The sequence below is a fragment of the Anser brachyrhynchus genome (genome assembly GCF_964034855.1).
Source record: "Anser brachyrhynchus genome assembly, chromosome: 2".
In the NCBI taxonomy this organism is placed as follows: Eukaryota; Metazoa; Chordata; class Aves; order Anseriformes; family Anatidae; genus Anser; species Anser brachyrhynchus.
This window is the reverse complement of record NC_137695.1, coordinates 59,517,935-59,544,710: the sequence shown is the minus strand read 5'-3', so window position 1 is coordinate 59,544,710 and position 26,776 is coordinate 59,517,935. Positions and strand designations below refer to the sequence as shown.

Below are 26,776 nucleotides of genomic sequence, written 5' to 3'. Positions count from 1 at the left end.
ATATGTCTACACTGCCAGATCATGATGTGCTAAGAGGCATGCATATTCTCACACCACAGATCCTATAGTCTTCTTTTTTTTTTTTCATTATCGTCTCCATTATTTTATAATATCCTGTGCAGTAACCAGAAATAAAAACTTGACGAGCGTACAAAATAAGTTTGTAACTGCAGACTATAAATACAACTATATATAACTATAATCAGGGCAAAATTTCAGAACGGATTTATGCTGTGAAGTTTTAAATCCTAAAGTCTTTAATCAGCTAATGTAGAAATTTCCTGCCTAGACCAGCTGTGGAGTCTCCTTCTTTGGAGATATCCAAAACCTGCCTGGATGTGATCCTGTGTAACATACTTTGGGTGACCCTGCTTGAGCAGGGGGCTTGGACCAAATTATCTTCAGAGGTCCCTTCCTACCTCAACCATTCTGGGATTCTGTGAAGCCAGGCCTGAGCTTCCTATGGGAGTCCTCTAACCCCACAAGCCAACTGAAACCAAGCTGGACAAATAGCAAGGGGCCGTCCCACCCACCTCAGGCAGGCATTTTGAGCTCAGGCACAGACAGAAGGGAGCAGTTAGGTGCACCCCAGCTGTCGGAGAGGCTTCTTTGGAGCCTTACACACCACCGAGGCCAAGCACAGGCAGCAACGAGGTTCCTCTGGGTGTGCCCAGGGGTATGTAGAATCATAAAGGTTGGAAAAGACCTCCAAGATCATCTGGTCCAACCATTCCCCTACCACCGATGTCACCCACTAAACCATGTCCCTAAGCACCACGTCCAACCTTTCCTTGAACACCCCCAGGGGCAGTGACTCCACCACCTCCCTGGGCAACCCATTCCAATGCCTGACTGCTCTTTCTGAGAAGAAACACTTGGAGCTACCACTGCCCCTCTAGTCTGCACCTCCCTCCAGCCCACCAGTGTCCCCACCGACGGTTTGAGGCTCCATTCCCCCAGGGCCATGCCCTTCGTGTCCATCTCCATTTTCCCCTCAGGCTTCGCCCTTCTCCCTACGCTTCCCTCAGGGCACGCGTGAGCGCTGACCACGCGTGAGCAGGCGTGCCTGGCCGGCCGAGAGAACCCAGAACTCGGACACACAACCCAGAACTCGGACACACGTCTTTATTAGCGTTTCTCAGCTTTATTAGCGTTTAAAACTCGCCACTCCGGGGGGGGGGGGGGGGGCGCCCTGTTTCGCAGCGGGAGGCGGCGGCCCCGCCAGGGGGCGCTGCCCAACCGCCGCCCAGCGGCCGCGGCTCGGCAGCCCCCGCCCGCCAAGGTGAGGCGTTGAGAGGGCGGCGCCCGCGGCCGTGGCCGCCTCCCCTCGGCTCCCTTCGGCGGGCGGGACGCGGAGCCGGAGCCGAGCGGACCCGGAGCGGCTCGGAGCGCCCGGCCAGGAGAAGCCATGAGCCCCGAGGAGAAGCCGCCGCCGCCTCAGGCCGGGCGCTGCCGCGGCGCCCGCCCGCCGCAGCCCCAGCCGCAGGCGCAGCCCCGTCGGGGCGGGCTGCTGTCGGAGATCCGCACGGCCATCCGCAGCGAGCCCTTCCACCTGCGGTACCGCCTCAGCCCCGGCCGCGAGCTGGGCAGGTGGGTGCGGGCTGGGGGGGGGTGGAGGTGAAAATCCCTTCTGGCACACGCAGGTGCGGCTGCAGGGGTTAATCCCACGCCGGGAGCGAGTGCTACAGCAAACCTCGCTCTGAACGGGAGATTCCCGGCGTGGCGTTTTGTGTGGAGTCATCCCTGATCAGAGCCGTGCTTGGAGAAGAGCCTCGCGTTATGCTGTGGTTCTGCACCTGTAGTTACGTTAAACGGAGTTAGCTGTGTCTGTCCTCAGGGTCTGTGCTGCTTTGTGCAGTGGCAGAGAGCTTGCCGATCCAAACTACCTGCTCTGCTCCAAAATGACAAATGTTTTCATCATCTTCGCTTTAAATATAGGAGTGAATACGTATACGTATAACACGTACATGAGTGTGCATTCTTGGTCTCTTAGTTCAATTTCAAATGCTTTCTTACTACATTTTTACTTTAAAAAGTGGGTGCTTTGCCCCAAGTGCTTCCATTAAAGGGAATTTTTTGCTACTTAGGCATCAAGGCAACCTAAAGGTGGTAAGTGAAAAGTCTTGCTGACCCTCATAGCTGCCTCTTTGCAGGGTGTCTTACTGATAATGCATGCTTAGCAGAAGTCACTTTTTCTATTCATAAACTGTGAAAGTCTCTACTTTTGAGCAGGCTTATCTTTACAGAGGACTTGGACCAGTTAGCAGCCTGGGGTGACAGGTTTTTGTCTCAGCCGAAAAGCAGTTCTCGTGCATGCAGCGATTTTTGATCCTACTTTGGTAGCTAAGTTTGCTAAGGAAATTGGTAAGGAAAAGCAGTCTGTATGCTGTGTGTGTTTGCCCACCCTTTTCCCAGAACCAGGGAAGTAATGTGAGAGCTGAGCTTCAGATAGGGGATTGAGAATAACACAGTTGGTATAAATAGCGTTGAAAGCAGGTAGCAGGGGGAGAGGAGAAGGCAGATCTAGCACTGCTGCTGAGCCCAAGGCAGCTGCACAAACTCCGCAGGTCTGTGTGCTCTTTGGCCTCCAGCATGTGTGTGCCAGCAGCAGCCCTGGCACCTGCTGCCCTTGTCCCCTGTTCTTCCTCACTGATGTGTGGAGGAGGTGGGAAGAGGCAGGGGAAGGTGGGCAAAGGTGGAGGAGCATTGTCCTAAAAAAGTGGGGAGGGAAAGGAGGTGTGGGGGCTGCTGGCCCCTGGTGGCGGGATCCTGGGGAGGTATTGGTGGAAGGCTCTTAGGTTGGTGTGGGAAGAACCAGGTTGTGGTGTCGCAAGGGTGACTTTGGTGCAAAACTGCAGGAAAACAGGCTTCATTGTTTCTGTTTGCAGGAAAAATTGCTTTGAGTATGTAAGGGTTATGTGCTTCAGAAGGCTGCTGCCTGGTGCAGTAGCTGAGCAGGCATTTGTAAGTAAACCCAAATACAGCTGCTAGAATAAACAGGTTAATTTAGGAAGAATGCTGAAAGTGTGGTTATAGTGGCAACTCTGGAAGGAAAATTAGTTTAAGATGTTTAAGCTGACATAGAAATGGCATTTTTTAATGAAATGTTTTAATAAATTAAATTCTGGGCTGGTCTTCAGAGCCTAATTAATTCTGTTGTCCCCGAATCAGAATGTTCCCAGGTAAATCTTCATTTCAAGTTGCATGATGTTTGAAATCAAACTTTTTTTGATGGATGTTTTAAGGGTGCCACTTCTAGTCAGCTCACTCTCTTAAATGATTTCAGCTGGTGCTACATTGATATAAGTTAATTTGAAGTATTGTATACTTTGCTGACAATAGGGAAAAAAATTGCCTGACTTTTCCCCATATCTACACTCAAGCCATAATTTTACTGTAAAATTAGGAGCAATATTTTTTTTTTTGTGGTGACGGATTTGAAGGATATTTGCAAGTCTACGCATGAGTGTCTGAATGTCTAAGCTCCATGTTCCAGAAACACAGCCTCAAACAAAATTTTTCATCACTGGTTTATATTACCTAGAGCTTCTTTAAAGTGTCCAGTGTAATTGTATTCACATACTTCTCTCCTTTTCCTCAACAAAATATCTCCTAACTGCACACAAAATGCTACTAGACTATTAATTCTTTAGCTCACTGCTGGAGTATTGTGCTCTTTTCTTTCCTCTTTTATTTTAAAACAAGCTATGCACATACTGGTAGCTATAATTTGTGTTCAGAAAATACTCCTGGTTCTAGAGCTGGCTTGGAGAAATGCATAAACAGCTGGCCTTGCTTTCCTCTCACTAGAACACAGGAGTCTGCTTAAATGATAGCTCTAAAACCGGCAATATTCTGCCAGCAAAATGGATGCAGTGCATCCGTGTAAGTGTACATCAAGTGCAATTCAGTCGATTTTCCTCATTCTTAGATTTTTGTTAAAACAGACAAGCTCATTCTCCACTGAGAGATAAGAATAACAACTGTTTTAATCATCTGGGGAGACTGAACAGAATCATCAAGAAACTTTTTTTTTTTTTTAACTGCGGTTTCATGTGCAGATAACTTATGTATTGATTTTTTTTTTTTTCCCAAAATTTTGGCCTGAATTTGTGTATTTCTGAGGTAGCCTTCAGGAATTCACTTCTTAGTGGTATATGGTTCTTGTACAGTTCTGTGTATCAGTAAGAACACACACACATGCTATCGCACTTCTCAGCGGCCGCTTGCAGTTGCACAGCTAGGGGGAAACACTTGTGGAACGACGTGACAGAGAAAAGGAGGTGAAAGCAAAGGCTTGCAGGTAGCTGGTTCCGCCATTTGGGAACAAATCGGTGTGAGCTAATTGCTCGTGAGCATCGGAAATGGCATCTCCCCACCCCTTGCTCTTTGGAAACGAAAAATTTAGAAAGAAAATCCCACTTTTGGGGAAAAAAGTTTGCTATGAATTTTGTAAGCAATTGCATATAGTTTTATGGATCTCGGAAAATTTTTCTCAGCTTTCTGTAAAATAAATAGGTTAATGGGAATTGTTGTTACTCCTTTTATTAGTAACAGTGACAATGTTTAATAGGCCATCTTAAAAATAAGCATTACAGTCAGGTTAGTTCTCTGTTCTTCTGAACCTGTGACAAAGTGAATTGGTATGACATAAATGTTCCTATTTATCTGATTTGACATTTGATTTGTGATTTGAGGCTTTTCCTTTAAGCCCTGTTGTATGCCAGATGAAATGATGCTACATTTGTTGGCAATTGGGGAAGGTGACATTGAGCTTCTTTGTACTCAGATGTGATACCTTAAATCAGAATTTCTGATGGAGGCTCTTGTGAAAACAGAGAGCTACTTCTAGTTTCCTACTCATGTCTCCCTTAAAAGTATTTTTTGTCATATTTTGATAACTGATAGCCAGTTTTTAACTTTGGAGGTGAATGTTTAAGCAGTTCCTCTCAAAACTGTGCTGCCTTCAATGCTATGTTCTCCTTGTTAGCTCTTAATACAGATAAACTGCTGTGGTCTAATACTGTATTAACTATTTAACAGCAGATCTGTTTTTTATAAGGAATTCTGAAAAGCATGCTTTTAAGAAAAGCAAAGATGAAACACGTAGGTGTACTTCTTGGGAAAGCTTGTTTATATCAGTCTTGTCTCTGCCTACTGCACTGTCTCTATCAAAAAGAAAGTGTTTGGAAGTGTAGCTGATGGTTTAACTTCTTGCTTTGGTTGTCCAGTGGACAGTGTCTTTGGATCTTTGCTCAGAAACAGTCTCAGCTGTGAATCTAGCAGGCTGCATAGTAATTAGCTCTGTTGGTTATAAATATCAGGTTTGTCAAGTTTGCTCTCTTCTGGGATCGTATTCAGAAAAGGTGAGTTCTGCAGGCGGCAGTTACAATGGCTGTAATTACAGGTATAACCACCAAGGGGCTGGGCACGATTCTTAGTCCTGAACAACTAAGAATTAGCATTTGTCGGCTGGCCCCCTGCGTAACCTGTCCTTTTAATCCCATCACCTCGCAGGCTTCTGTCCAGCCCGGCCCAGCGCCACACGCGTGGCCACATGCAGCGGTCCCTCGCGCTCTGGGAACGCTGTCTGATTTCCATAGGGGTCGGCGACATCGGGCTCGTTAGGATTAAAGCACTTGCTTCCAGATTTGGTATGTCGGCCTAAACAACACCGAGCTGCTTGAAGGCTGTATCAGAGAGGTTTAAAACTTTTTGAAGCTACTGTTTCTAGGTGCCTCGCTGGTGCTAGAATTAAAAGCTTTTGACTCAGTGGTAAGGAGGCATGCGTTCGGAAGGGAGCTGAGCAGTCAGAGACTATTCAAGAAAAATAGAGACAGAGGAACCCAGCGGTCCAGATTGTTGGTGTAAATGCTTAGTGTTCACCAGGTTGTAAAATAAAAGACCCTTCAGCAGCAAGCTTTGTTAGTTTCCCAAGTCTTTATTTTTCTTTTTCTATCAGCATAGCTGCTGCTCTTCTCTCTGCGCAATATTTGGTTTTCAAGCCAAAATGCAGCCTCAGCAGGGCTTTTAGCACCTTTGGTGAACGCATAACTTTGTTGCACACGAGTCATACAGATGCACGTCTTTGGAATAACTTAAAAGCCTTTTCCCTAGCTACATAGGGAAGGTTGCTCTCAATTGTGGTTAGGATTGCAATACTGGAGGGATGTTTATGCTTGTAGCCACGACACTAATCACAAGCTTCCTAGAACTCCACTTGAAAGAAACGCTGGCCTCCCAATATTTTTGGGATCAGGAGCATATAATCTTTGGAACACTTCTGTGTTTCCTGATAAGCTGCCCATGCTATCCACATTTGTTATTTCTTCCAGCATGCTTTTTGATAGATCTCTAGCAGGCACATAGCTGTTTGTTAGCCTCTTTTCTAGAGGCTTTGGGTGCCTGTTCCTTCCACAGCATGCTGTCTATATTGTTTAAACCATTTTAGAGCAATCTCTTGACCACACCTTTCCTACGACTACAGAATCCCGTAATATTTTCACGTATTTGCAAAGCTTACGTAGAGCATTTTCTTACTGTTTGTCAGCCTTCACATCTGCTGTGCTCTGATCTATACTAATAGTACGGTGCTGCAGATAATGTGTGCTTATGCAAAATATTATTCCCAGAGGAATAACTGTGGCTGCCTCGGTAGTCACAAGTTAGATTATTTTAGTGAGATTGCCTAGCAAATATCCACTTTGTGGGTGCTTATTTGACTTAATTTAGACTGGGCAATTTTGAAACAAATTTCTATTATAGGCGGGCTGACCACAACTCCTTTCAGCAGTCACTTTTCATGGAAAGCAGGCTGCCAATAGGTTAGGAGCTGTGAGAGTGAGAAGTCTGACATGAGCTGAATTAGTTAACTCTGTACACTTCAGCTTGGATATAGGAGAGGCAAAACCCATGTAATTGTATTCCAGACCAGGTGAGGACTCTAATTTTGGTTTCAGCTACCCTACAATAAGGTAATAAGGAAACAAAATAAGACCCTGCAAGCTATTCCTGCAGCTTTATAAGCTTGTTTACATACAAATAAAGATAGTTCTCGTTTAAATTCTTCCCGTACAGGTAAGATCGCTATACTTAAAAGTGTGGGGATTTGTCACGGCATTAGATGATGCATTAATTAATAGACCTTTTCACTCTAAAAATCAGGATGGTATGAACGGGACTGAGTGGAGCAGGTGGCTTTGGACTCTGCTGCAAGGAAGTTTAGGGCAGGAACTTCAGTCGAAAATGCTGTGGGGGAAAACTTCTGATGTAAGCACTGCCGTGTGGTTTTAGCTAGGCTGCTGGCGTGGTGCAGCTCATCCGCTGGATGTTTTGTCAGAAACAAAGCACGTTAATGTGGGTTAAGCGCTGTGCTCAGTTCTGCGCAGTGTGTGTGTTCACGTGTCATTGTTGCAAAAACTGTTTGAATGCCTTATGTTGGCCAAGCTTCTGTGCTTCTTGAAATGTTTCCTGTTCCTTAAGCAACGAGACCAAGAATAAAGGATTGAGAACTGTTAAGCAATCCAAACTATAGCTGTTGTCATTGGAGACATAACATGGTGGAAATACGAAGTGACTTTTTTTTTTTTTTTAAATATCCCTAGTAAATAGGGAAGGATCTTGAGCAGTCACTGAATGAAGCTGTTGGCTGCTGTTGCCTTGAATGCAGTGGGAAAACAATAACCGGGCAATTAGTTTGCTAAAGTATAGCCACAGAAAGCACAAACTGCTTGCTCGTGCACCTTTTTACTGGCCTTTTATGAAAGGTTGAGGAGATGGGCTCAATCCTTGTGGGGCCGTTCCAGCTCAAGATATTCTGTGGTGTCTTCATCTTGCTAACTAGTGCAGCTCATTTTTTCTTATACGTTTGAAAGTCAAGTTTCTTAACTGAGGGTTTTTGTTTTTTGTTTGTTTACTCTTAAATCCTTATTTTTAGTGGAGGTTAAGTTACATTCTGGATTGTTATGCTCTTGACTTTTAAGAGTAGGGGCTGTCACTGAGCAAGGAAGGCATCTTGTATCCCTAAATAGTGATTTACTTCAAGTTACCTGGAATGTTAATTTGTAAGGTTTGTCTTGGTTGGCTGGGATCAAGTTAATTTTCTTTGTAGGATCTCACAGTATACTGTGTTTGGGATTTTTGTTGAAAACAGTGGTGATAACACCGATATTTTTAGCAGTTGCTGAGCAGTGCTTACAAAGAGCCAAGGACTTTGCTGCTGCTTATGCTGTCCTCCCAGAAAGCAGGCTGGGGGGTGCACAGGAGCTGGGAGGGGACAGAACCAGGACAGCTGACCTAAAGTGACCAAAGGGATGTCCCACACTACATAGCATCGTGTTCAGCAATAAAACTGGGATGAAGAAAGAGGAAGGGGGGGACACTCGGAGTGATGGCGCTTGTCTTCCCAAGAAACTGTTTGTTACACGTGATGAGCCCTGCTTCCTGGGAGGTGGCTGAACACCTGCCTGCCCATGGGAAGGAGCAAATGAATTCCTGGTTTTGCTTTGCTTGTGCGTGGCTTTTGTTTTACCTACTAAAGTTCTTTATCTTAGCCCCGGAGTTCTCGCACTTTTACCTTTCCAATTCCCACCCCCCCCCCCCATCCCACTTGGGATGAGCAAGTGGCTGTGTGGCACTTTGCTGCCTGATAGGGTTAAGCCGCAACAGGGTTGTACTAAAGTTTTCACTAAAGGACTTATTTCTAACTTAAAATTCTCCTTTAATTTTAGAGGGAAATTTGCAGTGGTGAAGAAATGTATCCAGAAAGACACTGAAAAAGAGTTTGCAGCGAAATTCATGAGAAAAAGAAGAAAGGGTCAAGACTGTCGGATGGAAATAATCCATGAAATTGCAGTGCTTGAGTTGGCGCAATGCAACCTGTGGGTCATTAACTTGCATGAAGTTTATGAAACTGCAACAGAGATGATTTTAGTCCTGGAATAGTAAGTACTAATAATAATTCCTGAATAACCTTCTGCAGTATTTGCTTAAAGCTAATAATGTAAAAATCTTGTGTGTCTATGAATAATATGCAAAACAATTTTACTGTTTGCCTGCTATCTGCTTGAATTAAAAATAATTGCAGAGAAAATCAGTACTACAGGAAGTTATGTGCAGTCTTTTAACTATAGCACAATATAATACATTTCTCCAATTATGCAGTGTCTTTCAAAGCTGAAACAATTTCTATAGTTAAAAAAAGTGAAATATGAACTGTGCACAGTCTCTACTTGTGAAAGAAGCAATGGGTATCTGTGAAAGTACTGAAGTTTGTTGCTGGCAGTGACAAAGATGAAGTGAAATCTGTTTTTCTTGGTTTTGAACTTTGAAGTTAATTTGGGATGGAGAATCATTTGAAGACAACTGATAAATATCAGAACTTGTACTCATTTTTCTCAGCTTGATACATCTCTTCATGAATCTCATGCATTAATACAGAACTAGCACTTGGAGCAGTTTACTTATAGGTATCCTATTGCAGTTAACACTAGGGAATTTGGTGTTGAAACTTTCCTTCTCTTGGCTGCTCTCTCTGGTTAAACTATTAAGTTTTCTTAACACCAGATCTTTCAGGAAGCATGTAAGCTTAGGACTGCAAGCTCTCCCATACTCAGTGCTTCCAGACTAGTTTGTTCGGTCATGCTGTCTGGCTAACTGCATCTTCTTAATGTGATACAGACAAGAACTTGTCTTCCATGCGCTGGCAAAAGACAAGAGCACTGTATCAGTAAGAGGTTAAAGACCTGTTGAGCAGAAACTCAAGACATATCTCAAACATAGTGCTCCAGTGTTGTCTTGGAGAAAATCAGACTCACAAGAGAGTACGAGGATTCAGACCTAGATTAGTTTCGTATTTCACCTTCACCTAGAACAGTGGCATTTAACTTGTGACTCTACACTTGTCTTTTGTTTCCCCTGCTTTGAGTTTGTCCAGATGAGATTTTTTTTTTTTACAGCTGTGAATGTTTATCTGCTACCCAGAGACTTTGTTTTTTGTCATCTAGGTTCCAAGAGGTAGCCAAATGCTTGTTGGTGTTGAACTCAGTTAAGATCCTGTGAAAGCTCTATGGCTCTAAAATAACTAGGAGAGGAACAGTGAGGCTTGATAGGTCAGAAGTGACTTGACCTGTCTGCTGAAGTAAATCTAGTTCGTACAGGTGTTTTCTTCCTTGATGACAGAAATGAATGGTGAAAAATCTTGTGCCCAAATCTGATGGTGTTCAGAAGTCAAAAGAAACTTTATCTTTGGACTTAAGCGACATGGAATGAGACTGTGTCTGCTAAGGCAAGCTTCCTTCTAGAATACGTTTTTTCCAGCTTCATTGTGCAGTTATGGTATTAGGGATTTATGAGTTGTTCAAGTATATGTTATAATGCAAAAGTGTGACAGAGCTTCTGCAGTTACTGGAGATGAAAAAATACATGTTCTAAACACTATTAACACAGATCTAATTAGAAAGCAGTTTAAATTTCTGGATAGTGTAGGTATATAACAAGCAGTAGAATTCACAGCTTGGGATGAGCAATGGTTTTTGCGCTAATCCTAATGCAGATTGCTAGTTTTCCTTTAGAACTCAGTTCTGTTACAATTACAAAACATTTTTAATCCAAAGTATTAAGTAGTAACCAGGTTGTTCCATAATTAGCAACATTATTGTTTTTATATGCATCAGTCATACCTCGTTACAGATAAATAGCTGCGTGTTGGAGCTGTAAATTACAAAAACGCTCTTTCACTGACTTCAGCAAATATGTCTGGATGCTTCATTAATGTCAGCATGTTCCAGAGGCATGTTGCAACAAAACAGGTATGAATGTTAGTAAATTTCTGACATTCTGTATGCAGAGGATTAAAGAGCATATCTGGACTGTAAGCTTCTCTAGGGCATTTCAGTTTCTATTAAGCTTGATGGTCTGCGCGGCAGATCTTTATCATGGAAAGCAGAAAAATAAATACTTAATCGTTGCCCACTAACTTTATCTGCTAAGGTTTTGAAGTTCTCTTGATGTAGGATCTGTCGTAAGGGGGGTGGGGTGCTAGTGCTTTGCCTTCATGAGAAGAAATATTAATCATACGGAGGGTTGTCTTTAAAGCAGTATCAGTTTTGACAGAAAGCAAACTTAAAATTGGCTGCTAAGTGTTAATACAAGCTCTGAGCAATGGCAAGCAGTGAGGCATTAGTGTTGGCTTTAACAACAGCAGGATGGCAAGGCTGTATCTACATCCACACTAACAACACTGACTTGTTGAAGCTTTGTGCCAACAAGCAGCAGAGGGTTTAAGAGCTCGTCTTAAGGGGCAGTATGTAAAGTCTGGAATTATTCTGGAACAGTCTTGTTTCTGTATTTCAGTGAAAATCAAATGAATAAAAATGTTTACTGAAAAACACATAGTGTCTGGGGAAAACCTGACACGTTCAGATTTCAAAATTGCTTTTTTCCTTTTAATGTAGCTACTGGGCTCAATATTTATACACAACCTGCCTGACTGTTCCTGATTTCTTTTGAAAGAAAGAGTCAAGAGTGCATCCTGTGCTTCAGAACTGGTGTCTTGAAGTGGTCATCAGTTTGTTTATACATTTGTGGAAGGAATGGAGGATATTGCAATCGGTGGGTCAGATTTTGGAGAAACATCTTTGTGTAACTTCAAAATCTAGGCCATTATGTGTTGTAAGGAGCTCATGAATTGAATAGTTACCTAACAGGGTCTTGTGTGTGTATATATAGTAGACTTTTGTTATGTGAGTTTTAAGAAAGAAAAAAGTTGTCTTTGCTGTCTTGAGGAGGTGGTTGGGGTTTATTTGATACGCTGCATGAAGTACTTTTTCCACCTCTAGCTATTTGGACCTGGAGAACGTTCCTTCCTGTACTGTCTGGATAATTGTGCTGCTCCAGTGTTTGCACACTGTCTGTTAGAGCGCTTAACGCAGGTATTAGAGATGGCAATCAAATCAAAGCAGGAGCTTCTGTAAAGTTTTAAGGGAAAGCTTCTCAAACTGAGTTGGTTACCTCATGCTCTGCATCTCAGCCCTTAGGCTCCCCAGTCAGAAAGGTTGCGGCAGAGGGGACACGAGTTCGCATTTGGCTGGCAACCAAGAGCTTGAAAGAACAGCCTTTGCAACTTAATGCATATGAATGCTTTCTTCCAGTGTGTTCTCTCATCAGATAGAGACTTAGTTACCTCTGTCTTTGGGCTCGTGGTGTGCAATGGTATCCTTACACTTGAAAAATTCTTGGAGAATTTGCTTGCATGCTAGCTATCTAGTGGTGTATGCCTCGCTGAGGAAAGGAGGGTGTGAATGTCATTAGTACTGAGCATGAATATGTGGTCTTGTTACAGTCACCTTGGTGGGATGTCCCTGGAATATAAGCTGTGTGTACAGAAAACAAATGAGTTTCCAGTTATCTTCCAAGGGTAACACTTTCAAGATAGCCTTCTGACGGAGCATAAGTGAATTTTTGATCCTTGCAGACTGTTTTTGGTCTCACTCATATTTGACATCAAGAATATTCTAAGGACTTGTTATCCGAATCTGTGTTCTGAGGATTTGTGCTGCTGAGGCTTATGGAAGACTGTCCCAGTTTCTGATCCATTAAAGTTAGGGGGATTTGAATTTTTTGGATGCACTGAAATAGCTTTATTCAGCCTTTTCTCTAATGATACGCTCTAACTCTTAATGTATTGTAAGTGCACTTGAAAAAAGTAGGATGTTGAATTTTGTGAGTGCGTTAAGATGTCCAGAGGAAGATAAGCAGTCTTCACTGAATTTCAAGTCAACGTGATTGTAACCATGATTAATGCTCTAGACTTTCAACTGATTTTTAGCTCATTTTTATACTGATAAGCAGTAACAAAGTGTTAGCATGCTTTCAGTGATGCACAGCACTTGGATTTCACTTGAATCTATAGAGAAGCTAGTAGTACAACAGTATTGTCATAAATATGGTAATTTCTAAGGAATACTGGTTGCTGCAACTTTTAGGTTTGGAAAGAATTCATACATCTCACATCTCTCATCTTATCTCTTACACCTGGCTAAGGGAATGTGCACTACAAAAACAATGCATTCTGAACAGCACCGAATTTCTGGAAGTTATGCCCCTAAATATTGCCTTTTCCATTTGTTTCAGATTAAGGTGACTTGTTCTAAAGATTTTGTTGTCCTAAAGACAATTCTTTGCTTTAATCTCCTGTGAAAATTTTCTGTAGAGGTGGGTGGGGTTACATAGCAAAGCAAGTTATTTCATAGTGATTGTTAGAAAAGCAGCAACTTAATTGAAGATGTGCTGTTGAAGGAAAAATGGATAAATTCTAAACACGAGAACTCTTGGTCTGCATGGGTACTGAAATCCTGGATACTGACGTGCCCAGAAAACTTTCCTAACGGGTATTTTAATCCCTTCTGTGGTTTTTTTTTTTGTTTGTTTTCTGAAGTGTAGTTGGGGAATGCAAAATATCAGAGTTGAAAATATTTTTAAGTAGCTTGGCAAAATGTGGCATGGACGTACAGGAGAATCTTTTTGGAGTTCGTTTTGACATTGTACTTCCAACCACTTGTGACTGAGTTGGCTCATAGTCAGCTGACTGTTTTGCTTAAGGGAATCAGTTCAGCTCACTCCACAGCAACAATACACAAAACAGTCTTGCAGTAACAAATTTCTCTGTGCTCTTCTAAAGGGTCACTAATTATTTATTTGAATGTGGCAATTCTGGGATGGAGTGAATTGTCTGGAAGGAGTTGCTCTGTCTACATCCTAAATAGAGCAGTTGATCAAAAAATAAATGAAACATTGCATTTGAAATCACTTTTCCATGTGCAAGTCCTTTGTAAAGCTAAATATATTTGTCTACAGCCGTGCTTCCTAAGTCATGAAGTGGGTGTGTATGTCTAAGGGCTGTATTTGTTTGTCTCACTTTTAAAGATGATGATGAACCGAAGCATCTTCAGAAGTACCACAGGCTACTTAAATACCTTTTAGAAATAAATAAAAATCTGAATCCAGGGTTTTCTTCTCTCCTGCTAGTGCTGTCTTTTGATTTCAGTGAAGGGATGTTCTGTGCTTCAACTCCGATTGCCTTGACTTTTAAGCAGTGCATTTCAGGATTCTTTAAGTGTCATGTTAAAATTCCAGATAGCTTACACTTTAGCTTGCTGTCTATGTCAGTGTTCTTATTTGTTCATGAGCATAACTTAATTTTATCGTGACCACCAAGCAGGCATACAGAAAATAGGGCCTTATAAGGCCCCCTCCCTTTGCTGATTTTCAGCCGTGTTTATTTTTTAAAAAGTGGTCCCTAATTGACAACAACTGTTTGGAGGGATAATTCCTACTTCACTTGTAGATTTAAACAACAGAAGTAGTGCTTTGCTTTTTTCAAGTGGCAAAGAGTTGCTGCTGTAATAAAACATATAGTAATTTTAGTCGTAGATTTTATCACTGTGTATGCATTATAATTTATGCTACAAGGAATTAAATCAGTCTTCCAAGTAGCATATTATGATATTCTTAAAACAGAATGTGTAGTTTATTAATTACAGTAGACAATATTCTATGCCCATCTTGAAGTTCTAAGTGATAGTACTTTTTAAAAGGAATTTTATTTAGAATGTTAGAATAAATTACCTAAATCCCATCCAAAGCTAAAATATTACTGCCTTTCTTCTTGAACTGAATAAAAGTGTACTGAAGAAATACGTGATGAAGAGTGTCCAGAATACGCATTTGTAGGGGAATCAGAGCATTAACACTCACTTGATTGAAAACTCATTTTATTCTTTAGCTCCATGATTTTGATACAGGATAGAGAAAAAACAAAATGGACTTCTCCTTTTGAGGAATAAAACAAACAACAACAACAACAAAAACTTGGTTTAATAAAGCAAATCATACTGTTTTACCAGTTAACCAGCATAAAATACAGGAGTATAAAACTTTAGGAAATGTTGAGATGTAAGCATCTTCTAAATTATTTTTTCTTGCAAGATGATCTGCAGGGCAAATGTTAAATAACAGCAGTCAAACTATCTGGGAAGGTTTAAAAAATAATAATTGTAAATCATGTAAATCAAAATTCATGTTGAATATTCCTCTCTGTCTTCTGGATGGCCTCAGTGGTAAAATTTAAAAAAGAGCAAGATGAGGCAGATGAGATGGGTGTGCATCAGTGAAGATTCACACTTGTGCAGAGCTAGGTTGGGCACGTCACCATGTGGGGTAACTGGAGAAGACTGTCCTCGGGGCTTTCACTTTCACCGTCTTTCGCTAAGGGGTGATTGTAGAATTCCATGTGAAACAGAAAATGTGTGTGTGTTAATTTCATTTGTATGTTGATAAGCAGTAATCCAGCAATCCATATACGAGTTGGCCCCATTCTGATGTTCTTATGCCCCTTCTGGTTTTAGGATGGAGCATCTGCTATGCATATTTTACTTCTGATGCTGCAGGGTCAAGTTGTAAGGCATCTCTAGAGTCATTGCTGTACAGAGATGGTCCTACATGTGGCTTTGGACTACTTTAAAATCGCTTTATTATTCATCTGTAGTTGTTTTTTCCTTTGCTTTGTTTTTTATTTCAATGCATAAACAAAAGATAAGGAATCAAGCTCTGAGAGCTAAAATTTTCAGAAGTATTTTTAGATGAAAGCTGTTCAGAAACTTAAAGCATTCCTGCACCCCAGAGACTTCACAATTATAAACTTTACATTTAGTCTTTTTTGAGTGTGTGCAAAGTCTTTGGAGGAGGATTGAGGGTGGGGCTATTTTACTTTGTGTTTACAAAGGCTTGCTTCGGCCAAATTTCCATGTAGCCTAATAGGAATGGCAAAAGGCACATCTTTTATGTTAAACACTGCCCTTAAACAAATGTAGCATTCATCTCAAAGCACAGTCGCTAATGTTTCCAAAATAGGCCCAAGAGTTTCTGTAGTATTTGTGTTGTCTAACCTAAATGAATGAGATCTCTTCTTTTCTTGAAAGCTGCCGTGCTGCATGCAAGTCTTCCTAGGCTGCTAGAGCTTGCCAAACGTTTAATAACTGAAAATACCCCTACCGGATAATACCGCCTGCTGATCTTTATTATGCTGAATAAAATGGTGCAAGTAGAGCAAAATGTGGGCTATAGCTTAGTCTTTGGAATAGTAACATTCATGCTGTTCCATAGTGCCGCTGGAGGTGAAATCTTTGACCAGTGTGTTGCTGAAAGAGAGGAAGCCTTCAAAGAAAAAGACGTTAAGCGACTTATGAAGCAGATCCTGGAAGGAGTTTCCTTCTTGCACAGAAACAATGTAGTTCATCTTGACCTAAAGGTAAGAGTGTTGCCCTATTTCTCTTAATTTTTTTTTTTTAAAGTTCTGGCTTCCTTGCTGGTCATGTATCATACTAATGCTAACTTATAATTAACACAATTTATATCTAGATATTCCTCAAATGATAAATTTCAACCTTTTGGGTTGTAGTATTAGGTACTAGGTTTGCAAGTCTTTTAGAGAGCTTCTATGATTATATCAAATACAAAATTTGAGTGAAATGTGGATTTGCATTGTACCTTAATTTGGGAATGTGTGCTTTGGATAAGACCTGACTCATTTTTAAAGTGCAATAAAAATGTCTGGGTATTATTTAGTCCTTTAAGAATAGGGCTGTGTTTTGTGTTGAGTTGAGTTTTCATGAAGCAGAAGTGTGGCAGAGACACTGGTAATATAATGTGTAATATTTCAGAATAAAGCGTTCATACAGGACTAATAAACAGTATATTAATTTGTTGAGGATGTTTATAGCATTTCAGTAGTTTTCTGAAAAAATGCTGTGTAACTTACTTTACATGTTTGCCATTTACTACCAAACACTTGGCAAATGTGACAAGAAAAGTATGGTTGCTATCATAAGAAATCCAGAGTAGCGCTTATGGTTAAGAAGGGAGTTGTAACGGGGATCCAGAAAATGATTGTCTTCCATTTGTAGCAAGCTGCATTTAGTTTTATTCAGCTTGCATCCATGTTCTCGTATGAAAGAATGTAATTTTATCTCGTTTTGAAGTTGAATTAGTTTTCTAAACAAGATAGTATTAAAAGCATCTTGCATGAAAATTTTCTATTTTTTTCTAATTTTTTTTCTGATCAGCTGGGTATCTGATCTGAAATGCATTGTTCTTTATTTTACTGCAGTACTTAATAGTGAAAGTACACTACAGTGCTGATTACAGCTTGCAGACTGGCAGCTTTCTCAGAGCTCAGAGAAAAGCTTCCTTAAACTCTTTCCGTCTGATCTGAAAACTGATGTCAAATTGAGCATCTTTGGCTCACTGATTGAAACATCCAGCATTACTTTGTTAGCTTATAAAACTTGATTGGTTGGGTGCTTGTTTTGGTGACATACTTATTATCTCATTGGGCTCAAACTGTTTTTTATTGTATGGTCTGGCTGATGCTGCTTTCCCTAGTGTCTTACAGCAGTAAGGAATTTACTAAACACTAAATTTTGCAGGGTGGCATTTGGAAGACTTGTGCAAAGTGTACCGCTGGTAAGCGGTGCATTTGTCTATATCAAAAAGCTTACAAACACTTGCTAAAACGCTTCCTTTGTGCTATCAGTTCCATATATGGGTCTGTAAAGGTTTGCCTTTCATTTGTCTAGTACGGATGCATTTAGAAAGCCCCTCTAGTCTTGCTGCAAAACCTTTCAAATAAGACTAAACACTGCAGGAAAAAAAAAAGGGGTATTTTGGTGTGGCTTAGTAGGGTTGGCACACAATTATCTTTCCAAAAGTGTGTTTCTTGTGAAAGATTGTTGAAACCTAGTGTGTTTTTAATAGCAAAATACAATAATGTAATCCACTTTTGACTTGGAGAAAGAGCAAATACAATGCTACTGTTGTACACTCAGTATTGTGTCAATCCTGTTTAATTTGCAGGGTGTAGATTGTAGTTGGGAGTCTTTCATCTCCTCTTAATAGCACATAAAAGCTGCAGAGTAAGAGAAGCTTCCTTTTTTCCTCGGCTGTTTGACTTGAACTTGGATTGGAGTTTAGTAAAGTTTAAAGGAGTTTAGGAATGGAAGAGAACTTAAAAACTAATAATAATAATAATAATAAAAAGTTGGGGTAGTTGAGGAAGGACTAGCTGCTGCTTGTCTGCAATGGAGATGGGTAGAGCTCTGCACTGCCCTGGACTCTCGGAGAATGGCCACCCCAAGCAGCCTCTTGGGTATACTCTCCTCTGGTATGTATTACTAGGGCTATCGAACAGACTCCTTGTCCCCTGTCTGTTATTCTCAAGATGTTGTGTACAGTGAGGACAGCTAGCAAAATCATTATTTGAAATTGGTTTGGGTGTTACTTTACACCAATATTCAGAAAATGAACTAATGCTACTAATTAAATGAACTAATTAAAGAATGGGACTGTTAGAAAAACATTACAGATTAGCTTTCTCATCTGAGTATTGCAGTTGGATTAAGATTGAAAGTTTATTATACAGAAGTATAGTGTTAATAGAAGTGTAGTATTTCTTATCTAAAGGAACACCAGTGAGACTAAGAAGGGTTAAAAATACTAACTTCATAAGTCAAAAGAACAGTTTAATTCGGTGTTCAAATTTCTATAACAAAAAGGGCACAGCTGTTTGTTTTTAGGCAGGTATAGAGTATCTAGGATCTATGGAACCTCTCTTGATTATAGCCTTACTTCTCAATTTATGGGACTTGTATTGATTTGCTTGTGGAATAAGTGCAGTGCCACTCTAATAAGTCTATTCTTTAGCCACTGTTGCTGTGGGTTTTTTTGTTTTCTTAACTTCAACACATTGACCAAAAAAACACAATCCACAATCCCCAAGCAAATTCTATTCTACTTAAAGATATTTGAGTCCTTAAACTTTTTTCTTAGTGCAAACTGATCAGCTTACTTTAGTATTTTTACACAACATAGCCAGGACATTCCAGCTAGTCTGTTCTTCCTGTTTCTAACCTATTATTCCTTGGATAATTCCTGTCTTGTCTTCTAGGGATCAGGTTTTTTTTTTTTTCAGTATTTGTCCTGGTTCCAGTTGGGACAGAGTTAATTTTCCTCCTAGTAGCTGGTAGGGTGCTATGTTTTGGATTAGGATGAGAAGAGCGCTGATAACATGCTGATGTTTTAATTGTTGCAGAGCAGTGTTTACACCAGGCCAGGGACTTTTCGGCTTCTCGCTCTGTCCTGCCAGCGAGCAGGCTGGGGGTGCAGCAGGAGCTGGGAGGGGACAGACCCAGGACAGCTGACCCAAACTGGCCAAAGGGGCATTCCATACCATCTGGCGTCATGCTAAACAATATATAGGGGTGGCTGGCCGGGGTGGGGGGCCGGCTGCTCGGGGATAGACTGGGCATCGGTCAGTGGGTGGTGAGCAATTGCATTGTGCATCACTTGTTTCGTACACATTATTATTAGTAGTACTATTATTATTATTGTTTTTATTGTTATTATTATTTTCCTATCTTAATAAACAGTCTTTATCTCAACTCACAGGCTTCACTTTCCCGTTTCTCTCCCCCATCCCAGAGAGGGAAGGGGGAGGATGAGCAAACGGCTGTGTGGTGTTTAGCTGCCGGCTGGGTTAAACCACAACAGTATTGTAAAATTAGCTGCCTAGCTTCATTAATGTTACAGGTTAAGGTGAGGCATTGATTAGTTTAAAAAGATGAACATTATTAGGCATTCTTAGTCATGCTCTTCTGGAAACCAATTAAAGTTACAAGAAATATTAGGGCCAAAGGCTCACAGAGACCTCTAGAATAATGAGAAATGTGCAATATATGGATTTTGCCATTATAGCATCAGTTTACAAGATTTCAAAACTGGCTTGCAAGGTGTAGGGTTACAGGGTGTCCATTTTACTAAGTATACTTATTCTGCAAGTTGCACAGATAATTTATAAGCTGCTAGATGAGAACAGATCTTTGTATATATTGTCTTATTTTGGCCTTTGCACTGAAGTTCAGAGCATCAGGAAAGCTGATTCAGTGCTAACATGACATTGGGCTAGACTCATGTGGCCATGTAATGTGGTTTCTGTCTACATGCCAATCTAGTTGTGTACATCCATTCAGATGGTCCGTTTAGTCAGAGACTTTTCGTGTGTTTTTGTTCAGTGTACATCATACAAGGATCTAAACTGGAACCTTTCAATCTCTGCAGTAGAGAAGATTTTTAAATGTTGGTATCTGACATTTGTTTTCAGAATTTTCATTAACACTAGATGGCAAGAGTGAAAGGCCCTTTTCAAAATGTCTAGCAGGACAGCCTCTGGCTTGGGCATCTCTGGTCTTTGCAGACAAATCAACATATGGTAATCCTAGATATATTAATTACAGCAGTGCAAAACCAGAAGAAAATCAGCTTTATAGATAGAGGAAAATGATCTTCCTTTTATTAAAGCTTTAGAGTAACTGTGTCAGGCTGACAGTAAGGGTAAATCCAGAGCTACAGCTTCTTTAAGGTTTCATGCTGATGTTTGGACTGTCACTTTATTTTAACCCCATAGTAATTCCTTAGAAGAAGAAAATGAATGTTATTTCTAGGGTTATGACTCAGTTTGTACTATAGACAGTTCTCTCTCAATAAGCATGTAAAAACAGTCGATTTAAAAACTTCTGTCAACTATGTTACCTACTAAAATATTATAAAACAGGGCTTAAGGGTTTCAAGAAATGTTGCCATTAAATTTTTCCTCATTTAAATACAGAGAACAAATGCTTTTCTTGTGCTTTCTCTTTGTCTCTTCAGAAAGTAACTAAATTTCCCACTGGGAAGAACATCTGAGAAGTTAATTAGGGAGGCATGGTCAGCTTTTGGGGATGTTTGCTTTTCTAATACAAATACAAAATAACAAATGTGAACTGTAAAGCATATGGTAACGTGCAGCTCCAAAAGCTGGTGGCTTTGTATGGCCACCAGACCCAATTTGTAAGCAAAAAATAGGCTGTTTTAAATGCTTACATTCACAAACAGAAAATAGATAGATAACATCATGGAGTTCGTTTTAAATACTGTGGCTAAACTTTGTGGGAATTAAAGAACTGGACTATATTCAGGTCTTGCAGCAGGAAGAACAGTCTCAAGATCATAGAATCGTAGAATCATTCAGGTTGGAAAAGACCTCTAAGATCATCTAGTCCAACCCTCAGAGATCTCATAAATGTTCTTGTACAGTTTTATTTGTCTGTTCAAGAGGAGGGGTGTTAATGTGAAAACATGCCTTCGCGATAGACGTGGGAATGAAGAGAGAGCGACTGAGTGAACAGAAGTACAAATGTTGGTGTTAATCTAGCTGGGACTACCCCTCAGTGGTGGCTCTTTTGTTCTCCTCCCTTTTCAGCCACCCCTAATACATGGTGATACAAGTTCTCAGTAAATAAACCTTCACCATTTTCATGGAAGTCAGGCTCTCCAGAGGCATGAACACAGTGTGAACTGTCAGTGTTCCTGTCTGGCTGGAGAAGTTAATGACAGAGCCCAATGTGAGCATTGGTCCGTGGCAGGGAAATATGGACTTTTTTGGCAAGGATATGCTTCAATTGCAAAAATCTAAGACCTGTTGTCTCAGGTTTGTTTTCAGATTTATTTATTTTTTTTAAACTGAGCTACCATTCAAGATAGAAGGTAGGGAACTTCTGAATGATCACAATGTTTGTTCTGAAGGATGACAGCCAAGATCTAGTGACGTCAGAGCAAACAAGTTTATCCAAAGGTGATGCTCTCAAAACCTGTTTTTCAGGCTGCCCTATTTTCTTTTTAACTGTTCTTCAGTTAGTATTCTGTAATACAATTGTTTGCACTTTGAACAAGATTTAGGTCAATTGCAACAGACTTTCTTTAAACAGGTGTAGTCAAAATAGTTTCGTGTATTCAGGGTTTTTAAATGATTGGGTAGTTTTGGACACCCTCCAACGAGAGGTATTTTACACCATCTGTTGGAAGGAAGCAAGGAGATAAGTGAGGGGGAAGAAAGGTGGTCTGAAGGACTAAAGGCACAAATGTGGAGATCTTCATATCCTATTGTTAAATGGTAGCTACCAGCATGTCTCTTGTGTGAGCTCCAAGCTAAGAAAGGCAGGTGCTTGGTTTGCGGTTATAAACTGGAAATCCTGCTACTGCTTCAAGCCTATGTGTCTCTTCAAGCTCACACTCAGTTAAAAATAATAATAAAAAAAAATCCTGTGTACTGTACATGTAATGAAATGTATTGATGTTGCTCATGATCTGAAATAATTATGCAATGTTATGGTGTCATAGATATTAGATCTGGGTGATCTTGAAGGTCTTCTTGCTTTGTTTTGCAGCCCCAAAACATTCTACTAACCAGTAAGTCTCCTCTGGGAGACATAAAGATAGTAGATTTTGGCCTTTCCAGAATAATGAAGAGCAGTGAAGAACTGAGAGAAATTATGGGAACTCCAGAATACGTAGGTAAGCTGTTACCACAACATTGAGGTAGCCTTAAGAAGGGAACTTCAGCAATGGGGAGTTAAGAAAAATTTTCTCAAAATTTTTTTGAATGCCAGACCGGCTGCGTAGTTACGGTGTCAAAGGATTGTGTTATTACTTGGATGTGGTACTGCTGTGAAAGCTGAAATGCCAGTTTAATGCCAGTTGTGTGCTTGTGTTGATGAGTACTCAGAATCCTCTAAGCAAGTACTGATAACAACCATTACTTGGATTAGAGGTTGAAAGGGATATGCTCTTGCTGAGTACAGTACAGTACTGTACTCAGCTGAGTACAGCTTGGTGAGGTTTGTATCAGTTTCATTTAAAAATAAATAAATTATTCCAGGCCTTGAAAATCTGCTTGAAATTATCTTTGATAAGTTGTGTAGTATATTCTTTATGGGTCCAAGTTTTCATGATGGAATATGGAATATTGGATATTGAAATTATTTTTCAATAAAGTTTGTATAGAGCTTCCTCTGTTAGTAAAGAGACTGGCCTTGCTTCTGAAGATAGCAATAAAAAGCAAACAGTTTTTTTAACTTAAAACTAACCAACAATAGTAATCATTTAATTAACTTGAGTAGAAGCATCTATTTCCAAAGACTGTCATGATTCAAGTGGCTTATATTAAATTTAACCACATGCCTATTTTTGCAGTGTATAGCTACAATATCATGTCTGCATATGAAAAAAAAATAATGCTTTTTTCCCTCAAATAGCTCCTGAAATTCTGAGTTATGATCCAATCAGTACAGCAACCGATATGTGGTAAGTTGAACAAATTAATGATCATCATAACTTTATTGAGAAGTTTATATATATAACAACAACAACAAAAATAAACTTTTTGTTTTTTACTGTCAATTTAGGAGCATTGGAGTACTGGCATATGTTATGCTAACAGGGATATCGCCTTTCTTAGGGGATGATAAACAAGAAACATTCTTAAATATATCTCAAATGAACGTAAGTTACTCTGGAGAAGACTTTGACCTCATATCAGAGTCTGCTGTGGATTTCATCAAAACTTTGCTGGTTAAGAAACCTGAGTAAGTAAAATAGACAATTGAATATAATAATATGTTGGACCAGATCTGTTTTAAATATAGATGCATGCTTGCATTTTCCTCTTTAAAGTATAAGGGAACTTTGATTATTCATATTTCATTATGTACTATTATTTTCATGTACATGAAAAGAGAAGTTCTCCATTTTCGTCCTGACTTGCATGTTCTGAATGTGTCCAACTGTTAGTAACTAAACCTGAAATTCATGTCAGAAAATTGTAAATGAAATATAACTTGTGGTACAGTATACTGGCTTTCTGTACACATACCTTGTTGGTGTCTTTTAAATGAGCTGTGCGTTATGCCTTCTAGTCTTGGTGAGTTGGTAGAGTACCTTACTCTTCCCTACTTCATTAATACCCTTTTCTCAATGGGAGGCAAATTGGAAATTTCAGCTCTCAAAACAGGAAATGCTTCCTGTGCAACTTCCATGATTTTTCCTGTTGGTGTATCCACCATTGAAATTGTCTCCTTTTTCTTGTGTGTTTTCTCTTTTTTTGTGGAAATACTTGAATGTTTGGATGGGATCACTTTCATACTTTAAACAAAAATCTGTGACAGTTGTTTAGAAATACAGTAAACTGTGATATTTAAGGATCTATGAATTCCTTTACTTTAAATATTAACAGTTCATCATCTTGGACTGCTGTTGGGCTTTTTAGGTAAAAAGTAACCACCAGCACACTTATATTAGTAGTTCTATCGGCCCAGTACAGTCATATCCTTGGAGAAAAATTGTATGAATCTCTTACATGAGGCATTAGATTTCAAGTTCCCTTGGACATTTCTTTTAACGCTTTCCTTCCTTTGCAGGGAACGGGCAACTGCTGAGGAATGTCTTCAACATCCATGGTTAGAACAAAGTGATGAACCTATTTCCAGGGCCTGGAATGAGAGTGCAGGAGGGGAGAGCAGCAATGTCACCCAGCAAGATGCAGATTCTGCCTCTGAAAAATCTGTTGATGTTGAGAAAACCGAGGAGGAAGAATCAATAGTGACAGAAGAACTAATTGTAGTGGCTTCATATACACTGGGACAATGTAGGCAGTCAGAAAAAGAAAAAGCAACTGAGCAGAAAGCCATTTCCAAACGATTTAAATTTGAGGAACCATTGCTGCAAGAAATACCAGGAGAATTCATTTACTGAACTGTGTGGCACTTCATAGCTATAACTGGAAGGAAGTGTTTTCTGCTAAGCAAAAATACCCTAGCCAAGGGAATCTCTGATATGCAGTAAATGTTCTAGATAAAAGAAATGTTGATAGGTGGCATCTAAGGAAAATGTGCCAAGTTTTTAATTTCATGGAACAGATAAAACAAGATTTCAAGTGGCTGACAGGAATTTAATGAAGATAAAAGCTTATTTTTTGTTTGCAATTTTTATTTCATATTTTTTTTGTCTCTGAGTAGCAGACAATTTTTGTTAATTGTTCTAATGTTCTGGAGAAGTTGACATAGCAGGTGTTTCAGTGACAGATTTCAAGAGGAGTATATTTTAGGACATGTTTTGTCATTCAAAGTAAATACATAATGCTGAGTTTTCCTCAAACACCTTTTAGCACTCCTGACTTCAGTGGAACTATCTGCTGATCTTAAAGTGTATGAGAGAATTTGACTGACTGGTTTGACATACAGATTTCAAAGCTATGCTCTGTGTATATTTCTTTGTTTTCATCAAGTCCAAAGATTCAGACTTATTTGGTGTATAGCCAAACAGTGAGCTGGGTTCCTCTAGCAAGAGATGCATATGTCCCACAGGTAAAGAAATCTGAGCAGTGAACAATTCCAGATACAGTGGTGATGATTTTATTTATTTGGGAGAGTACAGTAAAATCCTGCTCTGGAGAGTGATAAATGTACTTGTCAGTCAGTCTCGAGAACCAGCAGAGACTGTTCCCTTTCCCTCCTGTATTGGGCTGGATGCACTAACAGCACAGCTTAGTGTATCTGCACAGTGTTGATGTGTGGGCAAAAAAGAAAGCGACACAGGGTCTGATGTAGCTCTGCTGGAGTTACTGAACTTCTCTCCACTGACTTCAACGTGTTAGATCAGACAGTTTATCAGACTTATGATAAATCAGCCCTTGATTTCCCCCCACCCCCCGAACTCAGCTTGGGTTTTGCTGGGAGCATGAGGTCATTGCTGCCTTCTTTCTGTTCCTTTAACAGCTGCTTCAAGGAAGAAAGAAGCATCCTTAGGCTAAATTGCAAACCTTGCTCAGTGTAACTATCAGAGGAAGCAGTATCTTCTTCCTGATCTGAAACAACAAAGCACAACTCATACCTCATGCTTCCCAATCGCTCTCCCTTAGACACTTGGAAAAACTGCATGTGTATGATGGGGCAGAGTGGGATTAGGGAGCTGCGTGGATGGGTCAGTTCTCAGTGGACACAGTCCCTCAGAGGGTAAAGCTGGGACCAACCAGGCATCAAAGTTGACAGGGTTTTGCAATGCACAAGTCTGAGGATCTTGGACTGAGTCCTAGTTTTCTAAGAAATCTTTAATATCGTTGCTGTTCCAAAGTTTAATTTTTATGTAATTGAAGTTTAGTACTATTATATTGCATACTGTTAACTATTCAACTATTTATTTGGTTTCCTATGCTGTTCCTTTATAATAAACCCTGACAAAAGTTTTCTTGCTATAAAATAATGAATAGAAACTCCTAAGCTAGTTTTCCTTTTTTTTTTTTTTTTTTCCTTCTGTGTTGCCACAGACTTTCATTTCAAATGTACTGGGAATGTTCTCTTTCTAGCGAACAGGATTTTTTGTGCTAGTGTTACAGCTCCTTCACACAAAAGGTAAACAGTATTAATAACAAAAACAGTACTGTGGGGATCTGATTAGTATTGCTGTTAAGGGTGGGAGAAAAAGCACTAGTAAAGAAGAAATCTGAACAAAAAGCACTGTCAAACTGAGTGTGGCAATGTGAATTTTTCCATAACACCAGGGGGCTGGTTGCCTTTGCTCATAGCCACATCAGAAAAACAGCGCCTAAGTTAAACTATCAGGCTTCTTCCCCTATGGAATTACATGCTGAATGTTCATGTAGGTAGGGCAACATCTTGCTCCTCGAAGACCTTTAAGAAGGCATCCAATAGTCAAGAATTGAGCTTGGATGTAATTTATATTGCAAAGCAGAGATGCCTTACATACTTCGGAGAAATTAGACATTTCCTGTTGTTTTTTTAACCTCCTGTAGATAGCTTCTCACTACTGTGCAAATTTTCTTTGATATCTGTGGCTG

At 40.1% G+C, this 26,776-nt stretch overlaps 1 protein-coding gene across 1 annotated transcript; it reads left to right on the top strand.

Moving 5' to 3' along the window:
- The first annotated feature begins 1,312 nt into the window (after positions 1 to 1,312).
- STK17A (serine/threonine kinase 17a) lies at positions 1,313 to 26,198 on the top strand. The gene is made up of 7 exons (XM_080578359.1): positions 1,313 to 1,590; positions 8,730 to 8,942; positions 16,162 to 16,306; positions 22,314 to 22,440; positions 23,181 to 23,229; positions 23,331 to 23,510; positions 24,342 to 26,198. The coding sequence occupies exons 1-7, from the start codon at positions 1,409 to 1,411 to the stop codon at positions 24,673 to 24,675; spliced, it is 1,230 nt and encodes a 409-aa protein (XP_080434485.1). The 5' UTR covers positions 1,313 to 1,408; the 3' UTR covers positions 24,676 to 26,198.
- Positions 26,199 to 26,776: the final 578 nt, after the last annotated feature.

Excerpts from the sequence above, each read along its gene's own strand:
- STK17A (XM_080578359.1), top strand. The coding sequence starts at position 1,409 with ATGAGCCCCGAGGAGAAGCCGCCGCCGCCTCAGGCCGGGCGCTGCCGC. Across the intron at positions 16,307-22,313 it reads TAGTTCATCTTGACCTAAAG|CCCCAAAACATTCTACTAAC; the intron begins GTAAGAGTGTTG and ends TTTGTTTTGCAG. Across the intron at positions 23,511-24,341 it reads TTGCTGGTTAAGAAACCTGA|GGAACGGGCAACTGCTGAGG; the intron begins GTAAGTAAAATA and ends CTTCCTTTGCAG.